The 27868-nt window shown below is 38.4% G+C and overlaps 2 protein-coding genes across 3 annotated transcripts in view; one reads left to right on the top strand and one right to left on the bottom strand.

Annotated features, from left to right (window-relative positions):
• Positions 1 to 541: 541 nt before the first annotated feature.
• AKIRIN2 (akirin 2) lies at positions 542 to 18443 on the top strand. The gene is made up of 5 exons (XM_083357631.1): positions 542 to 1406; positions 13424 to 13564; positions 14703 to 14852; positions 16105 to 16176; positions 16394 to 18443. Exons 1-5 carry the CDS (start codon positions 1202 to 1204, stop codon positions 16402 to 16404), a joined length of 579 nt encoding a protein of 192 aa, XP_083213757.1. The 5' UTR covers positions 542 to 1201; the 3' UTR covers positions 16405 to 18443.
• A 2966-nt stretch (positions 18444 to 21409) lies between these two features.
• Positions 21410 to 27868, bottom strand: part of ORC3 (origin recognition complex subunit 3) — a 41686-nt gene continuing 35227 nt past the window's right edge. For both annotated transcript variants that reach the window (XM_083348607.1, XM_083348608.1), the window contains 4 exons: positions 27493 to 27634; positions 23939 to 24055; positions 22440 to 22513; positions 21410 to 21647 (listed from right to left, as the gene is read on the bottom strand). In XM_083348607.1, coding sequence (XP_083204733.1) covers positions 21542 to 21647; positions 22440 to 22513; positions 23939 to 24055; positions 27493 to 27634 — 439 coding nt within the window. In that variant the 3' untranslated portion in view covers positions 21410 to 21541. The remainder of the gene's footprint in view (positions 21648 to 22439; positions 22514 to 23938; positions 24056 to 27492; positions 27635 to 27868) is intronic.

The following is a 27868-nucleotide window of genomic DNA, read 5'->3' as shown; positions in this document are numbered from 1 at the left end:
GATCTCTTTGGTTTTTTCTGGTATTTAAAACTAGGCTGTTTTCCTTACACCAGTTCACCAAGATTTCCTTAGTTATAACTTTGCTTCAATTTATTTTAATATGTGTAGTTTAAGTCGAATTATATCAAGACGTCATGTTTACTGTGCGTTTTGTGCTCTTACTTTAATGCAAAGTATAACCATAAATGTAAAGGTCTTCAGAAATAATATTGCTTGGTGAGTATTTTAGCTAAAAAAAGGTCCACAACTAAATCACCAATAATTCTCAGCCTACATTATAAAACAAACATTTATTTTAGGACGCCTTTCGCTCAGTTTTTTTCCTCCAAAATCTGTAATTTGCTTCGGAATCAACTTGAAAGAGACTCTTTTACATCTTCGCCAAACATTATAAAGCCCGTTTTTATATATCATCGGCCTTTTACAATTTTCGCAAACTAAGCTCTTCCCGTATTATTTTATTCCCAACGTTTGAACAACCACTTTCATTCCTGAGATCCAGGCTCCTCTGTGGGGATTTAAATTCCACCCCGGAAGTCGACTCTTTCACGCAATGTACTGTGGGAATTGTGGTTCCTGCTTCCCTCTAGCCTAGCGTCTTTACGACGAGGGCGGAAAAATGGCCCCCAAAGAAACCACAACTCCCCTGATCCTTTAGGTCGGCCACCACCTCCGCGCCGCGCAAGCGCATTGGCGAGAGCTGTTTTTTGAATCAGCGGCGTTGTTATTGACGCCATATTGCTGGTGTGGAAGAGTCACAGAGAGACGCGCCACGGCCCCCGCCGCAGTCATCGCTCTTCATCGGCGGCTCCAGGCCGGGTAGCCTCCCGTCAAGCCGCTCCCACCGGCCTAGACACCCTCCCGGATACGGCCCGGGGAGGATTTGCCGCGGGCGGAGCCTACAAATCCAGCTGAGCCGGGCCCAGAGCTCCGGGCCGCTCCCTGGAGACGCAAGCGGAGCCGGCGTCCGGCAGGAGAAAGCCGAAGCGGCGCAGAGCGGTGGCGACCGGGCGTTTGACGAGAGGCGGCAGCGCGGGAAGCTCTCCCCTTCCTCCGCCCCCGTGACAGTCCTTCTGGCCGCCCCTGCGGTGCGAAAGGCCCGGTCGGCTCAGCTGCTGAGCCCCTTCTTCCTTCTTCCTCCTCCTCCTCCTCTTCCTCCTCCTTCTCCTCCTCCACCACCGACCCCCCGCCCGACTCGGCCATGGCGTGCGGCGCGACCTTAAAACGGACTCTCGATTTCGACCCTTTGCTCAGCCCGGCCTCGCCGAAACGACGCCGTTGCACTCCATTGTCCGCCTCGGCAGCCGCCGCCTCTTCCTCTTCGGCCTCCTTTGCCTCGTCCCCGCAGAAATACCTGCGCATGGAGCCTTCGCCCTTCGGGGAAGTGTCCACTCGCCTCACCACAGGTAAGGTTGGGAGGGGGAGACGGAGGCTGGGTGGGGCCGCGGAAGGGACGGGGCGGCGGGCGAGCGAGCGAGGGGCGACAGAGACAGTCCGGGCGCTCCCCATACCTTGGAAGAGCCGGCCTTCCCTCCCAACGGGGCCGGGCCCGGCTCTGCTTTTCCACCGAAGCAGCCGCCGCCGCCTCTTCTGTTCCACCACCACCACCCCGTCCCGCCGCCGCCGCCGCTTCTTTATTTCTTTATTATTATATTATTATTATTTTTTAGCTTTCGCCGCGGTGTCGGCACAATGGAAATGGCCGCCCTCCCCGCGGTGGGGGTGGGGAAGTGGCAAATACGGGAGAGGCCCCCGAAGGGGGGGGGGAGTCGGTCGTCCTGGGCTTGCGCCGGCGGCTGCGAGGGGAGAAGAGGGGGACGAGCGTCGTCGGCCTTCTTTCTGCGCCGGGTTGGGCGAGGGGGAGTAGGCTTCCCACCGCACCTTGGCCGCCCCCTCTTTCCTCCCGCCGCCGCCGGGCAATCCCTTGGGAAAGGGCCGGGGCCTGGGCGGTGCGAGAGGTATCGGTGTGGCGGCGAGAATGAGGAACTGGGGAGTTCTCGCGAGGGAGGAGGAGGAGGGCGGGCTCTGGGCCGAGGAAGGATCGAATGCAGCCCGTTCTCCTGCTCTGCCTCCCCTCCCCTCCCTTCCCCTCCCTCGGCCTCTTGGCCCTTCTTCGATCCCCTCCCGGTGCGGGCGATCGATCGATTTGCAGAAGCCATTAACTCTGGGAGGGAGCTCCTTTTTGCCTGAGCGTCGACGGCGGGGCTGTTTCCCCGAGGCTGGCAGCAGCGCAGGAGGGGCGGACCCTGGTCGGCGTCTTGTCATCAATCACCCCAATGTAGGCCGTTTGGGAAAGGGCCGGGCCGCCTTAAAAGAGGAGAAGATAGCCTTTATTTTCTTCTTCTTCTTTTTTTTTTGGTTCCCCCCCTTCCTTCCTTCCTCCTCCTCCAACACCGTTTGGGATTTGAAATCCAAGAGTGCCCACGTTTCCTGAAGCTTAGCGAGAGAGAGAGAGAGAGAGAGAGAGAGAGAGAGAGAGAGAGAGAGAGAGAGAGAGAGAGAGAGAGAGGAGAAGAGAAGATAGCCTTTCTTTTCTTTTTGTCCCCCCCTTCCTTCTTCCTCCTCCTCCTCCTCTCCTCCTCCTCCTCCAACACCGTTTGGGATTTGAAATCCAAGAGTGCCCACGTTTCCTGAAGCTTAGCGAGAGAGAGAGAGAGAGAGAGAGAGAGAGAGAGAGAGAGAGAGAGAGGAGAAGAGAAGATAGCCTTTCTTTTCTTTTTGTCCCCCCCTTCCTTCTTCCTCCTCCTCCTCCTCTCCTCCTCCTCCTCCAACACCGTTTGGGATTTGAAATCCAAGAGTGCCCACGTTTCCTGAAGCTTAGCGAGAGAGAGAGAGAGAGAGAGAGAGAGAGAGAGAGAGAGAGAGAGAGAGAGAGAGAGAGAGAGAGAGAGAGAGAAGATAGACTTTTTTTCTTTTCTTTTTGTCCCCCCCTTCCTTCTTCCTCCTCCTCCAACACCGTTTGGGATTTGAAATCCAAGAGTGCCCACGTTTCCTGAAGCTTAGCGATAATGGGTTTATATAATCAATAAGTGTGTGTTTAGAATGCAGCAAATAGGCTGTGTAGACTGGTAAGCGATCTGATTAAGGTGATTTATCTCGGCTCCTCTCCCAAAGACAAATTAGTGGCAGCATCAAGCTCTTGCTGTGTTGTCCCTCTGATGGGACGATTACCTCACCTTACCTCACAGTGTGGTTTCTCATAATGACTGTAACTGGCCTTTCTCCGGTATTGTTTTCATCTCTCTCTCTCCCTCTCCCTCTCTCCTGAAGAAAAGGCATTTTTCTCCCTCCTGCATAGTTGCAATTCTCATTCCATAATTGTCTAAAGTGTACGTGCCTGTTGGGAATGTAGATTTTACATCGGTTCATAACCTTGTTTCAGATAGGTGGCATTTCCATATTAGTAAGGAGTGACACTGTACCCACATGATTACCTAGTAAATTCTTTTGAAATGAGCTTGGAAATGTCTTTGATTTTGAAGGATGATGGAAATTTTAAATTATTACAATCTGAAATATTAATACCATGCCCTATAAATTGGGTAAGCAATTGGCATCCCCAAATTCATGTGTGAACTTCAGCCTACTTCCAACATTTTGCAAGCAAATAATTTGATTCTTCCTTGGCATTTGAGAGAAGGGATTATGATGTACTGAGCATTTATTTTAGTATCCCATCTAATTTATGTGCTGCTGCTGATTTTATTGGGATGCTAGAAATGATGAAATGTTTCCTGAGTGAGCAGCTTTTTGGTTAGTAGGACAAATTTATGTATCATCCTTGTTATAAAGTAACCATTGTTAAAACTAAATGCAGCCAACTGTTTATTACCACATAAAGTGAGTGACTTCACTGAAAGTAGAAAGAAATATTCATCTTAATGAATATTTAATGTAAGTAGGGGGTTTAAAATTGATTCAATACAGTGGACAGCTAGGCATCTCAAGTCATTAAACAGTCATTGGAAAACACACTTTTGAAACATAAGGAGCTCCTGGAAAAAACCTATTAAAGAATAACGCTGTTGAAAGGTATAAATGGATGGTTGGCTAAGCTAAGCAATTCCATTTAAAATAGAATATAGACAGGTTAATTGTGCAGAAACAGCCTTGTATTTAAATATTTAATAATGAAGTTTCTAAGATACTAATTAAGGCAGGAGATCAATAATTCCACACACACATAATTGTGTAATTACATGAAATCTGTCACTCAGGTATGTTCCTTTGAAGTGTGAGTTCACAATATATGAATGTATTTTCATTGCATTAAAAGCCTACATTTCTACCTATAAAATGCATCATATAAAAATGCATTAGGGTATAACATTCTGATCTAATAAAGATAAGCATATACTTAAACTAATAACTAGTGTCTAGTTTGTTGGGTAGAGCTAGGGAGATCCAAGTACAAGTCCCTCTGCTACTATGAAAACTTACTGAGCAATTTTGAAATGTCCATTCTTTTTTTGTTGAACCTGTCTTACAGGGAATTTGCACCTGAAATATCTTTGCTGTGGAAGAATAAAGTGTTATTGCCTAATGAATCATAAGAATCATAGAATGAAAGAGTTGAAGAGGTCTTTGTGGTTATCTAGTCTAACCCATACCCACTGAAGCATTCTACTAATAGCATCACTGGAAATACTTGTAATTCTTAATTGTGGTGTGTCAACATTTGCATTTACAATTTTCAGTATTACATAGATTATTATAGAAATGTGTGGTGTTCCTTGGTGATAATTGTTATGGCAAGACTGAATGGCTGTACATACCGGCATGTCAGGAAATTCAGATTATTCCATCTCTTAATATTGGGGGTGAGTTATTACCCCCCGTAGATAAGGCTCGCAATTTGGGTGTCCTCTTAGATTCACAGCTCTCCTTAGAAGATCATATAGGAGCTGTGACTAGAGGGGCCTTCGCCCAGGTTCATCTGGTGCGCCAGTTGCGACCCTATCTGGACCTGGATGCCTTGCGTACAGTCACCCATGCACTTGTGACCTCTCGTCTAGACTACTGCAATGCTCTTTACATGGGGCTGCCCTTGAGAACCACTCAGAAGCTTCAGCTGGTACAGAATGCAGCTGCACGAGTTCTTTTGGGGGTCTCCCGATACTCCCATATTACACCTCTGCTCTGTGAGCTACACTGGCTTCCAGTTGCCTTCCGGGTGAAATTCAAGGTGCTGGTGATGACATACAAAGCCCTACATGGCATGGGTCCGGATTACCTACGGGAGTACCTACTGCCGGCGTCAACTTCCCTCCGCCCTGTACGTTCCCACAGAGAGGGCCTCCTTAGGGTACCACCGTTCAGAGAATGTCGGCTGGTGACCCCCAGGGGGAGAGCATTCTCGGTGACTGCACCAATCCTTTGGAACCGCTTACCGGCTGAACTCCGGATGGCCCCCGACCTTCGCTCCTTCCGGCGTGATCTAAAAACTTATCTATTCGAACAAGCTGGCCTGGCCTGATGGGTTTGGGTTTTAACTTTATTTTAACTAACCTACAACATTGGGCAGAATCATTTAACTTTAAATCTTGTAACCTATATTCTTATTTTGATTGCCCTGTACACCGCCCTGAGTCCTTCAGGAGAAGGGCGGTATATAAATCAAATAAATAAATAAATAAATGTTAATATTAATTTCTGATAACTTGATATTCTTTGAGGAATGATAGATGCTGCAGAATACCTTTGGCTTATTTCATAGTTTGTTGCTATCTGTCATATTTCTATTATGGGGACAGTTGGAAGAAAACAGATGTCCCGCACAATAAAGGTGCCACTATTCATTCATTGTGGATGCAGTTGATATGATAGTCAATAAACATTTTAGAAAATTTCTGTATCACATGTTAATTTTTCAGGGTAGCTTCTAAAGATTCAGTAGACAAAATAACCTTAACCACAACTCCCAGAATATCCAGGCTGCATTGTGGAATGCTGGGAGTCCTAATTCAATGATTTACAATACTTCAAATAAAAGCACAAGCACCCTTCCCCCCACAAAATAAAATGATCAATGCATTTTTGTAGATAGTAGTAAAATATGTACTAAATTATTTCACAGTTATAAAATCTTTAAAATATGTATGGAAAAATATGCAGTGTATTACATTTTTCTGCATATTTACCTAGAGGTAAGTTATTTAAAACAGACTAATCTATGAGTAGGGACACGGTGGCTCAGTGGGTTAGGATGCTGAGCTTGTCGATCAGAAGGTCGGCAGTTTGGCGGGTCGAATCCCGAGTGCCGCGTAGCAGAGTGAGCGCCTGTTACTCGTCCCAGCTTCTGCCAACCTAGCAGTTCGAAAGCACGTAAAAATGCAAGTAGAAAAATAGGGACCACCACGGTGGGAAGGTAACAGCATTCTGTGCGCCTTTGGCGTCTAGTCATGCCAGCCACATGACCACGGAGACGTCCTCAGAAAAGCACTGGCTCTTCGGTTTTGAAACGGAGATGAGCACCAGCCCCTAGAGTTGGAAACGACTAGCACGCATGAGCGAGGGAACCTTTACCTAATCTATGAGTAAAATATAGGATTACATGCTAAAGTAATTGAAACAAAGTTTTATTTAAAAATCGGCATGGTTATATTTGTATTATGGTATATTCATTAATAGATTCTTTTCTGTGCCTTAGCTCCTTCAGTTTTACTGTGGAAAGTGGAGGATGTTTCAGAGATTTGAGATGCTTAGGGAAAGAGAACTAGAAAATCTGATTTTAGAAATAGACTATTATTCGCATATTTGAAATATCCCCCGGTAAATATATAAAGTGATAATGACAAGTAAATATAATTATTTTTGATTTAACTGGATTCCACTCCACTTATCTTCTTTTTATGAAATGTTGCATTTCTTAAAAATTCATGGAAAGATATGTAATAATAGAAAACTTCCAGGTTTTGGAATATATTTTAAGATCACTGGTTATATTTGTATTGTCTTTCCCATTATAGCACAGTGTTGTGTTGTCATCTCTGGGATTAAGGCCTTTGAATGTTTGTGTTTAAAAATAAAAATCTAAATTTGATAAATGAGGGATAAAATCTAACTTTGAAGTTGTGATTCTGTAACTGATGTATACTTGGATATATACTTGTTAAAGATGGTAATAAAGGGAAAACGGACAGTTTTAGTGTGAACATTGCATCTAATTTTAAATTTTTGTTTGGACAACCATACAGTATTGTTTGTTAATACCATCAGGCTCTCTTCTGCTTCGTATTGATTTTCTGCTTAACATTTGTCATCATCTACAGGAACATTCATATTTTAGGGTTGTTGTTTTTTTCTCTCAGACTAAGGCTTTTGTGCAGTGGGCTGTGCATTGACATTGTACACAAAAATTATTTTCTCTGTTAGCTAACTACAATTTTTCTTCAGTTTGGAAATTATAGTTACACTTTGGCTAGTTGGACTGTTTATAAAAAGGTAGAAGCTCCTCAGGTTGTACTTGATTTCTAGTGACTGCATGAATACATCTATGTATTAATTGATTTTTCAAATTATTATGGTAACTGGGCAATTTAGCATACAAAGCACTTAAAGAATTAAATTCCCAAAGGAAACGTTATCCAGAAGAAGCAATAGCCACAGTCCCCCTCCATAAAAAATAAAAACAATACCATTCCAGGTGGTAACTTCTTATAATGTAAATCCACTATTTATTTTGCTGGATTTGTAAGGCCATCTAATCAAACTCAAGGCAGTGTTTTCATTTAACAAAATACCAGAGTAATACACTTGTATCCTTATTGCACTTGTACAATGTCTTGTACAAAAGATCAAAATGGAGGTGTGCTATGCTGCCATCAAAAACTTTGAAAGGTGGATTATACTGAGAGATGATCAGTGCAAAGCCACCAAGTGAACATCATACCTGAGTAGGGATTTAAATCTGAGTTTTCCTGAATTCTCAGTTTTACATACATACATACCATATATACATACATACATACTCATTCCATCATGTGGTTCCTTTTCAGACTAAACAACCTTAGAATTGAGTGATAATTATTTTATTGCAACTACAATCATATGTGTAGAATATACCTGGAAGAGTCCCATGATTTACTCAGAAACGCAATGAAAATATATTCAGAATTGTACTATCATTTCTTGTATAACTTCAAGAAGAGAATTTTGACTTAGCACGCTCTTGATATATCAGTTTTAATGAGAACCATATTGTGCAGTATAAAGTTGTTAAATTACTAGATGGAAGCTTACATTTATTTACAATATAGCTATTTCAAAAATTTTCACAGTTGCTTGACTTTGAACGTTTTTGAATTACCTTGTGAGCATTATCTTAAACTAGTTCACATATGTCTATTCATCATTTAATGACTTAAATGTATGGCTGAACCATCAGAGTACATATTTAGAACATTGTAAATAATTACTGCCAAGATCCAGTGTTAATGGACTTGGCTTACATTCATAAATGCCACTGGCAACCTATGTAGTCATATGAGCCTACGTCTTAGGACATTGTTCCAATAAACTACTTTTGCAGCAACATTTTATCCCTATATTAGTGGTGCCTTATTTGAAAAACTAAAAGTGTTATACTTCACAATTAAAAATAGTAAAGTTAGTTAAAAATATTGTTGATGTGTTCATAGAGTATTTTCCTTTGTTATGTGAAATGTACCATACTTTAGTATCAATTTGAAAAAGCATGTAGATATGTCGGTTGATTTTTTTTTACCAGTCTCCATAGAATATTTTAAATATCCTCTTCCATATTTATTTTTATTCCAAAAGTAAAATTATGTATCTAATATCTAACTTATATAATATCAGAATATGAATTTGGGGGTGTATGTTAATTTTTGCTAGATTTTCCTCTTTTTTCTTAAAAATTAAAATCCATACTAAACAAAACTGGCTATTCTGCTAGTGTGATCAATATGAATCCACTTCACAAGGTCAGGTCTGTATATATTGCTTGAAGCAGGAATAGTCAGTATCAAGGATGCTATACCTGGAAGAGCACTTGATTGTCTTGAAGAACTAATATGCCTTGTTTGCTGTATGTCCACTGATTATAATAATGACACTTTTAATAATAGCGTAACATACATTGAAAATGTCAAGCTATGTGTCAAAGGGAAACTGAGGTTATAGATGGCAAAATAATAGGCATAATGTGGAAGTGCTGTTTACATTATTGTGATGGAATAATATTTACATTATTGAAATGGAACAATGTTGCATCATATTTCATTGAGTCACTAGAAAATTGGGATATGACATATTTGTATAAAATATTATGAGAAGACATCAGTGTCAGATTGATTAGTCTGTAGTTTCTCCTTTCCCCACTTTTTGTTGTTGTTGTTAAAGAGGAGCATTTGTCTCCTTTAGTAATTTGGCTCTTTACCATATCTCCAGGAATTCTCTGTGATAAAACAATGAAGTCTGATCTAGTCATTAGCTAGTAATTTAGAATGTGGTTTACTTTGAAATTTGCTCTAAACATCAAAATAAAGAGATTTCTTAACATTTCTGTCAGACTGAAATTTCATGTTTGCTACTTCATTTTGCTCTTTACAATATTCTGGTGGGAGTTTTTTTTATTAAAGACTGAATCAAAGACGAATAGCTTTCCCTTTTATTTATCAGCATTTCTGTGTCTTTAGCCACTGGTGCACTGAACCTTTTTTATTCTAAAGATACTCAAAGAAGCCCTCAATATTGTTCTTAGCATTTTTTACCAACCTCAGCTCATTTCAAGCTTTTGTCTTCCTGACATTAGCTTTGCCAGTCCTAGAAAAATCCTAATGTATCCCTTTTGGTGGCAAATCTTTATGAGCATGCATATTTAAGCTCATCATCTAGCTGCATTTAACAACTGTCTTCTAAAGGAAGTTGGGGGGAATTTTATCCAATATGTTTAAATAATTCAAATAATTCAAGCCACAATATTTTAATAAGGAAGATTTTATTCTCATTTATAGTGATAATGCATCTTTGGTGTTTGATAAAAATGTAAATTCATCAGCATTCAGAATGCTTGTTTCTAGACAATACATACAATAAAATTATTTTGTAAAAATGAATCTAGAGAACAAGCGATAACAGTGAAGTCACTTTGAGTTAAATCAGCTCAAATTCAAAGATGGCACAGTATGAATATTTTTGCAATTATACATAGGATAACAGCCATCTTTAAAATTGTATTATGTTTTCTGAAGAAAGATAATATTTAACAAAACCTTGATAAACATTTTTTTAAAAAAATTTAAACAATCCCTCTTGGGACAAGAACCTTGAAGTAGAAGTTAGATTTAATTAATAAAATATTCTTCTTGGGTAAGAGGAATACTGCTTTTTCTGAAAAGGAAATAAGAGATTTACTGTAATTGTATTTTGAATGAATTACTCCATATGCTTTATGTACCAGTGGGATTGTCTATTGCTGATAGAAGTTTGGTCACTGGAGTCGTGTGGCTTTTTAAAATCTCATCAGCAATCTTTATCCCTGTATTGGAATATTGACCCTGATAATTCCATATTTCAGGTGGTCCAAGTGAGAGAATCAGTGCTAGGATTCTCTTCAGGTGAGAAAACAGGCTAGAAAAGGTATTTTATTCTTTTTTATTTGGGAGTACATTATTAGGGTCTGTTTTCCTTGCCAGTTCCAACTTTGATTTTTTTTAAGGATCTTGACTTAAGTTTTTAAGTGGATCCTGCAACAACTGTAATAGCCAACAGTATTAGAACAATAGCAAGTGTTACATCAAATACATTTTGGGAGAATTAATTTAGATTTCCTGCTTTGTTCAGGGAACCTGTTACAAACTAATTACATTTAGTACACTGGCTTTTTTTGAAGCACCAAACTCCTGCTATAAGTAATGGAATACTGCAACCACACAGGCTGATAATCAGTTCTTTTGATTTTTTTTAATCTCGGGTAAATTCTTAGGATTATCCCTGACTATAAGTAAACATTTTGATGACATACTTCAGGCAAAAGCTTTTTCCTCGAACACTAAAGACTTCAGGAATGTAGTCTGTTCGTCATTTTGTTTTACTTTATCTTTGAAGTCATATTCAAATTCTTCCCCCTTTTCCAGGTGTACTCCATCATACTACTGTCTTTTCATTGACTTTGCCTTTGCACTTTTAGAGCAGTTTGTTAACTGTGCTCATTTCCATATTTCCAGTACCCTACAATATATTTAGAAATTATCTTTTTGAATTCTAATTATTTTCTGAACTGTTTCAGAACCTTTTAAAATCTATTTTCCATTTTATAAAATAGATTTGTTTTATAAAAAAGTCAAATGATTTTATATGCCCTGAAAGGAAATCTATAGAAATGTTGCTGATGTGTGGAATAAACTCTGAATTTGACTTGATGGCATATTTAATAGATTTGTGATCAGGTTGAAACCAGATTCTTGCAAGTTGGTACTTTTCTGCAGTAACTGTTGCTAATCCCTTTAGTAGGAGGAATTGCAGCTGCTATCATAAGAAATTAAGGGGGGAATAAGATTGCTGTGTTTAGCAATGTGAATAGAGTACACATCAATAGTAAGTATAACTTTGCTAATAATTTTAGCAAGGGTGGCTAGTTGGTGTATTTGAGTTACATGTTGCTGTTATGATATCCTTATGTTAAATGTAGTCTCTGATGGCCCTTAAATGAATTGTGTTTGCCTAAGAAGTTCATTATTGTAAAATATTGGCTCATAGTTTTCTCAGATTAGAGATTTCCTAGCTAGGTGATTGTCTGAGATTGTTTCTACTGGTTTTTTTTTTCTTTCCCCCTTTGGGTATTTTTTAAGGTATAAATTTATATAATTATTTATTGAACTTAGTTATTAGACTAAGCTTCCATTGGGAATGCCTGTAAGAAAAAATGGCATCCACATTAAGAAAAGTTGTTTGGTAAATTGAAATAGCTAGCAACCATGAGTTGTTGTACATCTGGATTCCACAATAATATATTGGAGATAGGCAAGTTTTTATGTGAATTCCAGGGCTTAGATCCCTAAATGTTACAATTTTATATACAGATAATTTAATGTGCTTTTTTGTTATAATCTTGGTCCTAGATATATTATTTGCTGACAGAATAAAATATGTTTCTGAGTTTTCTGTGAAACAATTAAATGTTCTTGCAGATATAACAGGCATGCAAAAATACACTTCTTTGGTCATGGACAAGAAAGATTCTCAAACATAGTGGTACCTTGGTACTCATCCTTAAATAGTTCCAGAAGGCATGATGATTATCCAAACCAATGAATATCAAACAGGTTTTTCCCATAAGGAATAATTTAGGCAACCAACACATACAAGTTTCTAGCTTGTGCATTGAGTACCAAACAAACGATGAGTACCGGGACAAAATTTTCATGTCACAATGTGTTGAGTACCAAATTCGATGAATTTCAAAGCAGTTGAGTACCAAGGTACCACTGTAATAGAATAATGGCTGCTTCTGTGGACACTGGACAGAAATCATTGGAGGAGGGACAAGAAAGACAGTGCTGAATTTTCACAGAAAAAATATAGCAGCTTACAATATAAAATATCTTACTTAATTGCTCCTATTGAAGATACTAATATGTATGCAGTGAACAATTATAGGTAGTTCTGGACTTAGACCATAATTCAGCCTAAAATTTCCATTGCTAAGCAAGACAGTTGTTAAGTGAGTTTTGCCCCTTTTTATAACCTTTCTTGCGACAATTGTTAAGTGAATCTGGCTTCCCCATTGACTCTGCTTGTCAGAAGGTCGCAAATGGTGAACACATAAGAGCAGGACACTGCAACTGTCATAAATACATGCCAGTTGCCAAGAATCTGAACTTTGATCACATGGCCATGAGGATGCTGCAAGGGTCATGTGAAAAATGGTCATAAGTCACTTTTTTCAGTGCTGTTGTAACTTCGAATGGACAACGAATGAATGGTTGTAAATCAAAGATTACCTGTACTGCAAAACCTGTGGATGCTTCTGTAATGTAACCTAACTAGTGGAACAATATTATATATGTGTAGGAATGAAAGAAGTATGTTTTATACCTTTCTTGGTCTGAAACCTGGAAAGATAATATGAATTATATTTTTACTAGTGCTATGTTGTGGAAGGAAAACATAGGTAATGGTTATGTTCGGCTAGTTTCCATGCTATTATTATCTAGGGGAAAGCAGAGAACACTGTCAGTGGGATTAATGCTGTTTTCTTTATTCCATATCTTGCAGCTGTATGAAATGTGTGAATAGGGTTGGAAATTGTAGAATGATTTTTAATTGATAAGTTGAACTTCTGAAACAAATTGACAATGCCTATAACGCCATTTGTTAAGAGTATTCTCTCTTAATTTAAATTGTTTGAAATGCCTGAGATAGAATTTGTACTCATGTTCAGTACATTTCTTTTTTCTAGAGCAAATTCTGTACAATATAAAACAGGAATACAAACGCATGCAGAAGAGAAGACATCTAGAAAACTTTCACCAAACAGATCCTTGTTGTTCTACTGATGCACAGTCACAAGCATTTCTCCTTTCTGGACCAGCTTTGCCAGGTGAAGATTTTAGAATAAGAATGCATTTGAATTTGGGTCAGATTGTGTTTTTCTCTAAATAGACAATCAAAAGAATCACAGTGATATATTAGTATTATTACTAGCATGAGTTTTAAGTTAAAATTTAATGATGCTTATCCAGCTGAATAGATACTGGTGGCAGATCTGTCCCCCTTCTTCTGTCTTCAGGTGCATTGTGGAGTGGAATGCTGGAGAATTCTGGGTCACATTCACTTTTAGCCATTTGTAAATAAAACCTGAATGGTTGTAGTAATTTGGTATTTCTACCGTTACTACATCTGATGGACCTTTCTTTGTTTGGAAAATTTATATTGCTGCTTGCTCAACGGCAGCATACTTCTATAATTCTAACTTTGTGTGTGTGTACCTTTTAAGTCAGTTTTTTATTCCTGGTGACTGCTTAAACTTTCTGAGCAAGGGCTTTTGGAGTTAGTTTACCACAGTCTGCTTTCTATGCTGAGAGAGTAACTGGTCCAAGGTCACCCAGCTGCTTCCTGTCAAAGACGGGACTAGAAGTCATGGTCTCCCAATTTCGAATCTGGTGCCTGGTCCACTACACTAAATTGGCTGTAGAGTTATATAACTGCTGATTTTTAATACATGGCCAACATTTAATTCAGAGGCTTGTACTTAAAATGTACTGAAGCCGGTGGGCTATATATAAATGCAGTCTTTTCATTAGAGTTTAAGTTTCCATGATGGTTGTAATCTGATTCTCAAAGTACTTTAAAGTGAACTGTTATCTACATTAATCTTCTGGAAGATCCTCTAAAGCACAGGTCTGCAACCCGCGGCTCCGGAGCCGCATGCGGCTCTTTCAGACATCTCCTGCGGCTCCAAGTCCTCTGCCATGTGCAGTCCCCCCCCCCAAAAAAGTGGGACTAAAAAAGTTCAACCAATCAATTCAAATATGCAGGGTAGGTGCATATCTCGCCTTGGCTCCACTCTTCAGTCAAACCCTGATGTGCGCATGTAGGTGCATGCACACACATTTTTTGTGGCTCCCAGCTTTTCCTTTTGTGAGGGAACCGGTTCCGAGTGGCTCTTTCACTGTTTCAGGTTGCTGACCCCTGCTCTAAAGCATATTTGAATTACCTCTGGAAATATTTGTTCAAAGGTACTTCATCTGCAGCGTCACCACCACTGAAAAAAGAACAGCCCCTCTTTACTCTCAGACAAGTTGGAATGATCTGTGAACGCTTGCTCAAAGAACGTGAAGAGAAAATCCGTGAAGAGTATGAAGAAATCTTGACCACAAAACTTGCAGGTATTGTAAAAACAAAATGTATGTCAATATTTTCCATCCTGATGCTCAGCTTGTTGATACCTTGTTGTATGACTACCTATTTCTGGGTGGCAATTGCTGTACTTTACTCTGGCTTCAAATAATAACCTTTCTGCTTTGCAGGAACAGCATGATTAATTTACACCACTTAACTTTGAAATCATTTAGTTTTTTTAGATGTTTTAACTACCTTTAAGCACAGGTAAGATTAACGTTCAAGAGTTCTGAATGTTCTCAGCCAGCATTTGGTGGCTTCTAGGTTGCTTACTTCTTAGCTTGACAAATTGCAGCTGATGAGGATGGAGAGGATGGGATACTATAAGAATCGGCACTCTCCGTGTTGACTCAAATTTTCTTAGAGAAGCATTTGACTAATTTATTAAGATAACAAGAGTGCTACAAATTTCCTTATATTTTTAGTGTCATTCACTAATAACAAGGATGCCACTTACCTGCTTTAACTCTTGTAACCTGTTGAAATAAAGTCACATAAGGATAGAATCTGGTTTTTTGTTAACGTAGAGTGTAGAGTATCCTTTTATAGGAGAAGGTTTCAATTGTGCAATAGAACACCTTTCCCTTAACTGCTGTATTCCCACCACTTTGTTTTGGTATAACTTTATCCTTGTGAAAAATGGAGGAAAGGCATAATTGTTATGCCAGCAGTTGAGATATTTACATATATCTGCATATGTTATATGCACTGGAAATGTTATTTGAATTTCATGAAGCATTTGTCCTTAAGATGACTAGAAATTTTTAGTGAAATCTTGGTAGCATACTATTACCCTTTTCTGTATAATTAAGAAAATACTTTTCAGTGCTAAAAAAAATGTAATAAAATACTGCAGCATGATGTCCCTAGGTGTTGCCACTTGTGACCCTTTGAGGTCATCCAAAATGTGCAGACCTAGATTGGAAAAATGCTTATTTGTTCAGTCATGATACTGAAGGAGCTGATACAATATGGATACAACAGGGGACAGTGGTTTATTTTCATGAGGGAAGGCAATTCATCATCCCGTTGACATTCACTCTTCATTTCTTCGGATGACACCACAACCCTAAAAACACATTTTAAGAAAGATTCATGTTTCAGCAAGCATAGTCATCTTTGTATGCCAGACATTGAATTCCACCTGCATGCAATGTTTAAAGAATATTTTCCTCGTGTTGCCTTGTAAAGAAGCACTTTCATGTATGGTACCTTACCTTAAATATTCTTTGATCACAGAACAGTATGACGCATTTGTGAAGTTTACGCATGATCAAATCATGCGACGATATGGAGAACAGCCTGCAAGTTGTGAGTATTTTAAGCTGTCTTCCTTGATGTTAGATTTTGGTGGCTTGAGAAAGTAGAATGGGGTGGAGTGGAACTCTACTTCTCTACTCTTCTAAGAGTGGAATCATCCCAACAGTGGAGTGGTCTTCATTTTTTAACTGGGTTTCTTGCTTTTGCTTTAGTTGTGTAAATTCTTCAGTTATATTATTTCTTGACTTGATTCTTGTTTCCTTTTCAGATGTTTCATGAATCATGTTTTCTGCATATGTGGGCAGCCCTGAAACCCTGTTCTATTGTTGCAAGCTGTCCTTTAAAGACTTGCAACAATGCCATATTCCCTCACACTCTCCTTTCCCCCCCCCCTCCTCTGTATACACTGGTTATTTCAAGCTTTTGTCAGTGGCAACCACTCTTATGCAGCAACTGGTTTTGGAGTGCTCCCTGATGTCAGTACCACCTGGATGTGGACCTTTGCTACCTGTTAATACCAGTGGTCTCATTTGCTGTATCATTACAATTTGGCTTCTGTTAATAAGTTTGAAAAGTAAAAGGATTAAAGCTGGTGTATTTAGAGCTCTGCCCTTAACTGGTTGTGTAAATAAAAGTGTAGAATGACACTTCTGACTGAAGTTAGTGTGGTTTTCATAACTGTGCACTGCAAAGTTGTATTCACAGTTAAATTAGAATGTAATCCCTGGACAACGTCTAAGCAAATAGCCCACAGTACTGCCTGTGAAATAGTGAAGGAGGGCATTTTTGTATTCCATGACTTTTTTTGGGGGGGGTGTTTAAGAATGGGTTTATATAAGTTCTCATTTTTGTAGGTTTTATTTATTCTATCAAGTCTTTAACAAATGTTTATTGCTGCAATTTTTCAGTGTATCATTTGTTTTACTGCCCTTGTAGTACTGGAATTTAGTTGAAAGAATAAAACATTTACTTCTAACCTGTGTTTTTACCTATATAAGTGGCATTTTTGCCATCATTCAAATAAAATAGATGTGAGTGTACTAAATGAAACTTCTATGTTTTAATATTTATTAGGTAATAGTTCAGAAAGAAAGGTATAGATATGAATGTTTTAGAAAGCTTTGTTAAGGTCGACAGGCATGCTGAGGGCTAATTTGAGATTTTGTAGGTAATTTTGGCCGCCCTCAAGCATTCCTTTCCCGTAGTAGGTGGTATGAGCGAAGAGGGTATGGGCATGCTACCTTCATTCCTCCATAGTTTTCATCGTCCTCATATGTAGAAAGGTGAATCTTCACTGGAGAGCCTCCTGTAGTCACAATTCTTTTTGTATTGTTTCTCACGGAAAATCAAGTTTCCAAACTGTTAGCAAAGCCTTCACTGATACTGAAGAGGGGTGGTTTTTTTTACTGTAGGCAGCCACCTTCCTGTGAGTGAGGCTGACAGAAATTATGGGTAAAACAGGTATGATCTCTTCATCTTCCTCTCCTCGCAGGCATACCTTACATAATAAGTATACCTGAACAGTAATTTCTGACACTCAGAAATGTGAGCTTAGCCAAGATGCTTTTTGAAAGCAGCGTATCTTAAGGAAGAGTTACTCACGTTTTGAGAAACTTTCTTCATCCCAGATCGAAGGCGTTTGAAATGTCATTGCTTTGGAAGCAAGTTGAGGTTGAAGAAAATGGCCTCAATTTTTATATCGGCATTTCAGTGGCTGTTCTTTCCAAGTTTAAAAAGAACGTTCCCATATACACCTTGTCTAACGGATCATTTGTTTTTTACTTCTGTTATTGTGACCGAACTCAATGTGTGAACCTTTTTCTAGGGAGTTGCCGGATTTGCCTACTTGCAGCTGCAAGATTGTAAATTTGCCATTTATATGGATAAAGAAAACTTGATTAGACCTTTTGGATTACTTTTTCCCTCTTAAGTGGATCTATTACATTAATGACTTTACTGTGCCGCTGCTACTGAAATCACTACAAAAGCATTCTAGTTATACTCTCATGACTTGCATTTAAATACCCATCTATTCACCTCTCTGAAACAAATTCTTTATTCTAAGCAAGAAGTTTGTATTTTATCTTCCTGGCATGTATGTAATTTTTAACAAGATTTCTATTACAGAACTTCTGCAATTTTGATTCATGGATTTTAATATGCTTCCGCTATACATTTGCACTGGATTGTTGGCTTTGAGCCTTTGAGAATATAGATAAAGGGGTGAGAGTATTAAGCACAGAACGGACTTAAAGCACATGGTGTAGTTCACTGCTGCTAAGATCAAGTGCTTTTGATTCCCTAAGGTCTGTGAACTATAAGAAAATTGCTCTGAGCTCTTTGGAAAGTGATGTAAAACATGTATTTAATTTGGGGATGAGGGGCACAGATGTAGGTTCACTGGAATATAGTACCTTAATTAAAGTGTTTACATGCTAAAATGCTAAGTCTGTTCTTCTCCTGCAGCAGTATTCATGAACAGTTGGTAGCCTTGCAAGTAGAAATCTCCCTATGGGGTGGTAAAGAAAGCCTTCTTTGTGCATTATTGGCAATTTGCTTTACATGTCATTTTCCTTGCAAATAGTTGCAGTGTCTGTTCCTTGCGAAAATGTGTTTGCATATTTATATTTGGGGTAAAAGGTTTCTTGAGCGGCCCTCCCACATTCCAAAATGATTAGTTTGGGAATGTCAGTTTGTCTTTAATTAACAAAACTGGAGCTGAAAAACTGAAAATGTATCCAAAGAACAATAGTCCCAGTGTTATGTGGTGATTAAGATTCTGATTTGGACTTGGAAGGCTTAAGTTGAAATTCTCAAAATTTACATGAAGCTTACGATATTACATTGGGCCAATTCATCCTCTTGCAACACATTCTATAGAATTGTGGAGATAAAATTAGGGGAACCTCCATGAAAGCCAAGAATTTTCAGAGAAAAGATGGGCTGTAAATGATACAGTAGCAGGAAATTGATTTTAAGGTTGCAGTTCTAGTATGAACAAAACATTCTAATTTAACTAAAAACGTGGGTAGAAGTTTCACAAACCTGGACATCATAGTTGTCACTCAAGATTTATATAACACTTTGCCATGCATAAATGAATTAACTTGAATGAAGTGGACAATGTGATCTATACAAAAGATTGAAGAAAAGGTACTATGGCTTTAAGGAATCAATCTACTCATTGAAGGTTAAACTGACCTAAATTAGCTTCTTCTAGTGCTTTTCTTCCAAGCTAGGAGGGAAGTCTGGAAGTGTGCACTTTTGAAGTACAGGGAGTGCAGAATTATTAGGCAAGTTGTATTTTTGAGGATTAATTTTATTATTGAACAACAACCATGTTCTCAATGAACCCAAAAAACTCATTAATATCAAAGCTGAATATTTTTGGAAGTAGTTTTTAGTTTGTTTTTAGTTATAGCTATTTTAGGGGGATATCTGTGTGTGCAGGTGACTATTACTGTGCATAATTATTAGGCAACTTAACAAAAAACAAATATACAGTATACCCATTTCAATTATTTATTTTTACCAGTGAAACCAATATAACATCTCAACATTCACAAATATACATTTCTGACATTCAAAAACATAACAAAAACAAATCAGTGACCAATATAGCCACCTTTCTTTGCAAGGACACTCAAAAGCCTGCCATCCATGGATTCTGTCAGTGTTTTGATCTGTTCACCAACATTGCGTGCAGCAGCAACCACAGCCTCCCAGACACTGTTCAGAGAGGTGTACTGTTTTCCCTCCTTGTAAATCTCACATTTTGATGATGGACCACAGGTTCTCAATGGGGTTCAGATCAGGTGAACAAGGAGGCCATGTCATTAGATTTCCTTCTTTTATACCCTTTCTTGCCAGCCACGCTGTGGAGTACTTGGACGCGTGTGATGGAGCATTGTCCTGCATGAAAATCATGTTTTTCTTGAAGGATGCAGACTTCTTCCTGTACCACTTCTTGAAGAAGGTGTCTTCCAGAAACTGGCAGTAGGACTGGGAGTTGAGCTTGACTCCATCCTCAACCCGAAAAGGCCCCACAAGCTCATCTTTGATGATACCAGCCCAAACCAGTACTCCACCTCCACCTTGCTGGCGTCTGCGTCGGACGGGAGCTCTCTGCCCTTTACCAATCCAGCCACGGGCCCATCCATCTGGCCCATCAAGACTCACTCTCATTTCATCAGTCCATAAAACCTTAGAAAAATCAGTCTTGAGATATTTCTTGGCCCAGTCTTGACGTTTCAGCTTGTGTGTCTTGTTCAGTGGTGGTCGTCTTTCAGCCTTTCTTACCTTGGCCATGTCTCTGAGTATTGCACACCTTGTGCTTTTGGGCACTCCAGTGATGTTGCAGCTCTGAAATATGGCCAAACTGGTGGCAAGTGGCATCTTGGCAGCTGCACGCTTGACTTTTCTCAGTTCATGGGCAGTTATTTTGCGCCTTGGTTTCTCCACACGCTTCTTGCGACCCTGTTGACTATTTTGAATGAAACGCTTGATTGTTCGATGATCACGCTTCAGAAGCTTTGCAATTTTAAGAGTGCTGCATCCCTCTGCAAGATATCTCACTATTTTTGACTTTTCTGAGCCTGTCAAGTCCTTCTTTTGACCCATTTTGCCAAAGGAAAGGAAGTTGCCTAATAATTATGCACACCTGATACAGGGTGTTGATGTCATTAGACCACACCCCTTCTCATTACAGAGATGCACATCACCTAATATGCTTAATTGGTAGTAGGCTTTCGAGCCTATACAGCTTGGAGTAAGACAACATGCATAAAGAGGATGATGTGGTCAAAATACTCATTTGCCTAATAATTCTGCACTCCCTGTACTTGCAACCCTGCTACCAACTAAAAGGAAGCCTGCATTTTTGAAACCTGAGTGATCTAAATTGTTGCCTTGATAGACAGAAGGTAGAAATAGATTGAAACTAGGTGAACCAAGGTCAGCTACATGGTCTTTATTGAGTTGGAGCTATATGTCCAATTAGTCTGCATGCAGAAAATAAGCATAATATATACATCAACTGTCCAGACTGAGCATGTGTTGCGGTTTAAAGCTATCTTGTGTAAATAACTGATTTTAAAATAACTTAAAAGGAAAGAGATATATTGCCCAAGTAACAATATTTAACATGAAGATAAAATAGAAGCAGATGGTTAAGTGATGGAAGAGATGGGCTTGAACTGGCAATACCCTGCTTGAAAAATCATAAAAGTGTATCTTAATCCAAAATGGGTCAGTTATTTTGCTTCTATATAAGCAGATACTTCTATGCCTATTTAGAAAAGGAGCAAAATGCAGGAAATCATTTTGTATACTTTATTGCTGTTATTACAGTGGATAGTATTTCTCTCACTGGAATCTTGTTTCATAGATGAGCTTTCATTTGCACGAGAACTGCATGTTAACAACTACCCCATGTCAGCCTTGCCACATGATCCGTTTTCTGTTTTGTGGGTTTTATGAATCCCAAAAATTCCAATTCTGACACTGCTCTAATGAACCGAGCACTTTTTGAGTTCTAGTCAAGGAAATGGCATTTCCATCAATCAAGATAAAATAATTTACTATACATACAGAACAAATTTGGGATGGTTTACTACACAATTTAGCATGTTTATAGATTGCTCCCATTTCTTTGCAACAGCCATACAATATTGCATGTATGCTCAATCTAACAAGTAATATATCTTCAACTAATGCAGCAAATTTGGATAGCTGGAATTCATCTCCCAAGAGTAGGTTAAACATTTACTCTGGTAAAGCCCCTTTTTCCTACTTGCTTCACATCCTCAATAATCTGCCCTGAAGTTCCCAGAAAGTTATTTTCCTTTATTTTCTCAATATGTTACATCCCAAATTCCTCAGTAGATCACCTTGCATGTAGTAGACTAATCTGAAGTAGCAGCAGAATTCTGAAACTGCCTTATTCTGATTTTTCCCAGTGGGATTCTTTATTAGATAGAGCTGTTACCATTTTATGGGAGATTAAACAATGAGAGCCCTAGCACTTTCATCCCAACATTATGACTTAAATCCCCTCAGATACAATGGTTTCATCTACAAAAAACTATTTTCATGTGCTCTGAAATTGTCTCCAGATTGCATGATAACATTACAATGCTCTCTGCTGCTTACTCACAAATAATTCCATTGAATTCAAAGAGCTAATGCACAGGAATTTTGTAGATGGTGGAAGTCACAAGAACTTTAATGGGTTTTATTACTGGGTAAGTAAAAGATTGCAGTTTTACACTTATTTGAATTAAATGCTGATTTTCTTAGAATATCAAAAAGGATACTGGATAATGTCATCTGTCTGGTTTTTGATTGTGGAATCTGTATTTCCAGCTGCAGTTACAACTGTTGAAAAAGCCTAGAGAAATAACACCATGTTATAAAACATTCAGAAAAGTTGTACACCCTAGCTTACATATTAGATTGTCATTGTTAGAAGCAGGGCATTAAAGACCAACAAGGAGACAGGGAGAGATAATGCGCACGCGCATACACACATATATATGTGTGTGTGCGTGTACACATACACACGTGTGTTTTTAATTAAATTTATTGCGTAACAAGATTCTCAAACATTTCTGTTAAATTCCAGAACAAATTTCACAAGTCGCAAAATAGTTTCCATCCTAATTTAAGTGGGTAACCATAAAGATGAAACAAAAACAAATGAGAGTCCAAAGCAAAGGTAAAAAGTTGGCTTTATTAGCCATGTTCATTATTTCTCAGTTCTTACCCATCTATTTCCAAACTTGGTTATTTTTTTCCCCAGAAAACTGATACCATTTCTGCTATTTGTTAAAGGAATGAAGCCTGCCACTGCAGGTATCTAACAAAATGTAGTCCCTAATCTTTTTCTCCATAGATAGAAGATTCTTTCAAATTGCGCTTATGCCAAAATCAGCAGCAATACATCATTTTGCCAATGCAAAAAAACATAAACAAGTAAAAAGATTGTTTCTTTTCATTTCTACTGGGATGCTGTGAGAAACTCAAGAAACTACTTGCCCAAGTTTAAAGGCAGAAAATAAATTTCCTATGGATGAAAGAAAATCGATTTTGCTCCTATGAGTTAAAATATGAAAAACATCACAATTGCTTGCCAAAGGAAAAAAACAAGTTTTTTCTCCTTTCAGTTTTTGCAAAAAGGAGCAACAAATTATGGCTGGCATAATCTGCAAAAATCCAGTTGATGAAAAAAACATTCCACAGCCTTTCTTCTACCTCCTTGGTAGAAGCAACAGTGGCATTAGCGGGGCCTCACAGAACAAGAAATGGAACAGACTTTTCCCTTCATTTTGCCAGAGGGAACAATGACCTCTGTTTCCCACTCTCCCCAAAGTCCCAACTTACAAAACAGAAGGCACATTCTGTGCTATTTTCCTCTAGAAAATTAAACCCTTTAAAGAAGAAGCATCTCCCTGCTCTTTAAAACAAACTCCAATGATGTGTAACTGCTCTTGAATAAGAAAATATCAGCAGAAATGGGAATAGTGATGGAAGATGCTTAGCAGAGATGAGCCTCGTTACTAGTGCATTAATTTATTGAATCTTGGTAGAAAAACTGGGATTTACACAAATTGTGATTTGACATACCGTGGAAGAACATGAAGGATCTGCACTGATGTGTCTTCAATGCTTTTTAATTAACTGTACCCTGCCCTTCTTACGCTGGTCTACTGCTGGACTGAAGATTTGATTTGAAGGCACAGAGCTTTTATACTGAGTCTAGTAGTCAGCATGAATGAGCGGCTTAAAAAACAGCCAGCAGAATCATTTTACCTACCTCCAACCAGTCAACCAGGTTAATCAATCTGCCACACTCCAAATGAAGCTTGTATGCTATACAAATATCAGGAGCTGCACCAGAAATAGATTCTGCATCACATTTCAAGGAGTCATCCTGTTAAACCAAATTCACAATCAAAAATAGGCACCAGGTATCTTTCATTGATATGGTAACGGTACTCTCAGCTATAGCTAGTGTACTATTATGCACATGGTAGCTTCTCAACATCAGTGATAACGCAGGCATGCTTTCCCCACAGCTGTGTTAAGTGAACCTTAAAAAATAGTGACAACCTCCCCCCACCACACACACACACACACACAATGTAATCACAGCAGGTCAGACAGTTGCAAGTGGAGATATGCAACGGTTCCAGTTTATGGGGCTATTTTCTTTAGTTTTCTTGTCTATTCCATTTTACAAGACCAATTTTCTCGCCTGTCTGGCTCACTGGAATTGATGCCAGAAAAAAAGCGCTGCTTTTTTATGGAGAAGGCAATTATAAAGATAGCCAAACTAAACTTCATGTGCGTGTCCAGTTATTTCCTACTGTCTGAGATGCCCTTGGGATTGCAAAGTAAGAGTTCCTTGGACTGAGCTCTCGTCAGTGGTCCAGCTATCCTCTCCAGAAGCTGTAGCTACATCACTATCCTGTTTATAGTTACTATTTTTTGGAGTCACAAGCAACAATAACAGGAAGTTAGCCTGATTTTTAATACTTGCTATAAAGTGTTATTTCGGTACAAAATCTTGGGACATTTCTTTAGTACTTTATAGCAATTTCTAAATGGTTTGCAATCTGCACTAGTAAAGACATATTTGCATCAGTGTGGCTGCAACTACACTACATTCCTCTAGTTTTGTTGGCAGCAATGCAGGAATAGATTATCACCTAGATCACGGGTGTCAAACTTGACTGCATCACACGATGTATCGTGATGTTTTTTGCCTTTGCAGAACCAGAGTGGGCGTGGCCTGCACGTGATCTGGCCCTTGGGCTGCCAGTTTGACACCCCTGTTCTAGATTGTTCTTTTCTAATTTGGCTCCAGTCTAGGAATTTCCTGATGGTTTTTCATTCAAGTACTACCAGGTGCAAACTTACTTAAGTTTTCAAGGGGATCAGCTGGGGGTCAGCAGCTGTTCCCCCCCCCCCGGGTTGTAGATATCTATACTATTTTATCATAATTTCCCAATGATAAAACTACATGGAAAAATATTTCACATATATTTTTCATGTTTTAGAAAGTTCCTGCAAAAGTAAAGCTACTGTAATTCCAAGAAGTCTCTATTTTCTTTGTACTTAAAATGTTATTTTTGCTCTAGATTTTGCTTAGGATCCTAATGTATTTTCAGAAAAAAATGTTAGAATCCTTGATATGTGAAGACAAGGAAGTACTTAATATATTGCTGAGCTCTTAGCGCTTCAAGTGGTCATGTGGAAACATGGTGGCATGAGAAAGGACATACTGACTAAATTCTTCAAGGAATGTCGGTTTCAATACTATGTATGTGGTTCTTTTGTTAATAGGTAATCTTACTGGACAAAGCATCTCAATTTCACAAATCTTGCAGAGGGGTTTTTTGGGGACTCTTAGCTCTTTGTAGTTAAGAGATATTTATCACCTATGGTATCCTAGTTTTATAACTAATGAAACAGACCGAGCATGCCTCAAAGTGTGGAAAATATTTCATTAATATACTATTGCTAAAGAAGAATATCTGTAGCTCAGGTTTGAAATCTCTCTGAGTTTGCTGCTTTCTTGTAGATGCTTCATTACCCAAACTAGGTAACAAATTAGTGCTAGTGGAGAGTGGGTTTGCTCTCATATTTTATAATACAGAATATACTCAAACATAACTGAGAAACTACTACTATTGATACTAAAAGCATCAACATGCATAAGAAATGTATCCAATAATGTCATTTCCAGATCAAATTATTGTCCATACCTTCCACTATCTGCACTACACTGAGTAAGTTATACAATATTTTTATTGTACTATATAGAATCCTATTATGGAAGAATAATATAAATGGCCATGCAGATCTTTTAAGTGGCTTTTCCTAGGGATAACATTGGTTTGCATTCAGCTACATGATTAAATAAGAACTATCTTAGTGTGGTGGTTAAGGCAACAAGCTAGAAACTAGAAGACTGTGCCACTGCCCCCCCTCTTCTGTTTATTTTAGTTCTTGAGATACTGAACAGAAGAAATAAGATGAGAAGACTATGGGTGGAAAGATTTAAAAAGTGGCTTCTAAAGAGCCTTTGCAGATCACTTGGTTTTGATTTTAGAAGATCGATTAAAGGGAATTGAACCATTAATGAGAAAACAAAAAATTCGATGCATTAGCAAGTTTCAAGATCAAGAAACAGAAAACCAAGATGTTTGATACAAGATCAAATAGAATTGATAAATAAAACAGATTTCAAGTTTCAGAAAAAAGTAAAATACTTGGGTAATAATATGACAAATACAAATTGTATGCCGTTCCAAAATAATTATGAAATGAAATTTAAAAAGATATTGTATATATCATTTTAAAGAAGATACTGTATGTATCTTTTTAAAGAAGAAATAAAATTATCTTTGTTGAGAAGAATTACAGTGATTAAGATGTTTTGCCTAGAATGCTGTTTTTGTTCCACATAATGCCCATTTTAACATCTGATGTGCCATATATCTAAATTTGTGTGGGCATGGGAAAAACCTTGAGTTAAATATAAGGCATTACAAGCTGTAAAAGACACAGGAGGATTGCCTTTGAAGTTATACTTTGCAGCTTGTTATTTAGTTTGGTAAAACAATGCTGCTGAGAAACAAGAGTATTTTGAAGTTAGAATTATTTGAAATTTGGGGTGGCATTGAGGCTTATGATATGATAAAGCTGAGGTTAATGTAGATAGACTTTAAAAATTGTTTTGTTAGATGTGCCATTTCAGAATGTGGAATTGATATAAACCTAGGTTATGCCCAAAAATATCTTTGTTCAAGAATGTTGGAGGGATCTTACTTTTGGGTAAACACGGTATTTAGGAAGTCTGTCTTTCTGGAAAATTTATTGGAAGGGAATGCATTTAGAACAATACAGTAAACATTTTGGAAGAGAGATGAAGCATCTCACATTGCTTTAAATTGGGGGTTTTTTTGGGGGGTGTGTGTGTTATGGTTAGGAAATGAAATAACTATCTGCTGTAGAGGTTATTAAAGCTGATAAAGTAAATCTCAGAGTGATCATGAGCCTGGAAAACTAAATTCCTAAAGTCATCAACATATTTTAACTGACAATTAACAAGTCATGAATTCATTAACAGATTTTCACATATTAAACATCATGCACATCAACATATCAAAGCACCGAGTTATACCTCAAAACTGTATCTCACTGAGAGTTTAATTTGTCCAGCAACATTTCAAGCAGTTGGATGCTGTGAGATTTATTCAGGTTAATCCCAATAAAGAACGTTGTTTTCACAAAGAAAACTCCAGAAATGGGAACCCTTGTTAGAAATGAGGCCACAAGACTTGCCTTCTTCTTATTTCCTACCTTAAGATAGAAGTGTGGCTTGTTGAGAGCAGTGTGAAGAGCAGCACGAGGGGTGGCATTCAAATGCTCTCGGAGGGTGTTGGCTGCATTGAAATACATCACCTCATGCAGTGTTTGCATCTCTGCAGGTGCAAGATAATCCCTAAAATAGCACACAAAAAAGTGAGAAAAGGATATGTATTGAATTCAGCTCCTAATTCTATTATAAACCTCAGAAAATAAGCAATATATATGTTTTGTATTGCGCTGTAGCATCATGCAGCACTCACTTTTAGCTTTATGGGTTAAAGATTATTTAAAGACTTCACTATTATCTCTCTTTTAAAAGATGGTGATACCGATTTTCTCTATACCACTGACAATTTCAGTTAAAACA

Source organism: Vipera ursinii (genome assembly GCF_947247035.1).
Source record: "Vipera ursinii genome assembly, chromosome: 1".
In the NCBI taxonomy this organism is placed as follows: domain Eukaryota; kingdom Metazoa; phylum Chordata; class Lepidosauria; order Squamata; family Viperidae; genus Vipera; species Vipera ursinii.
This window is presented reverse-complemented; position numbering and strand designations above follow the sequence as displayed.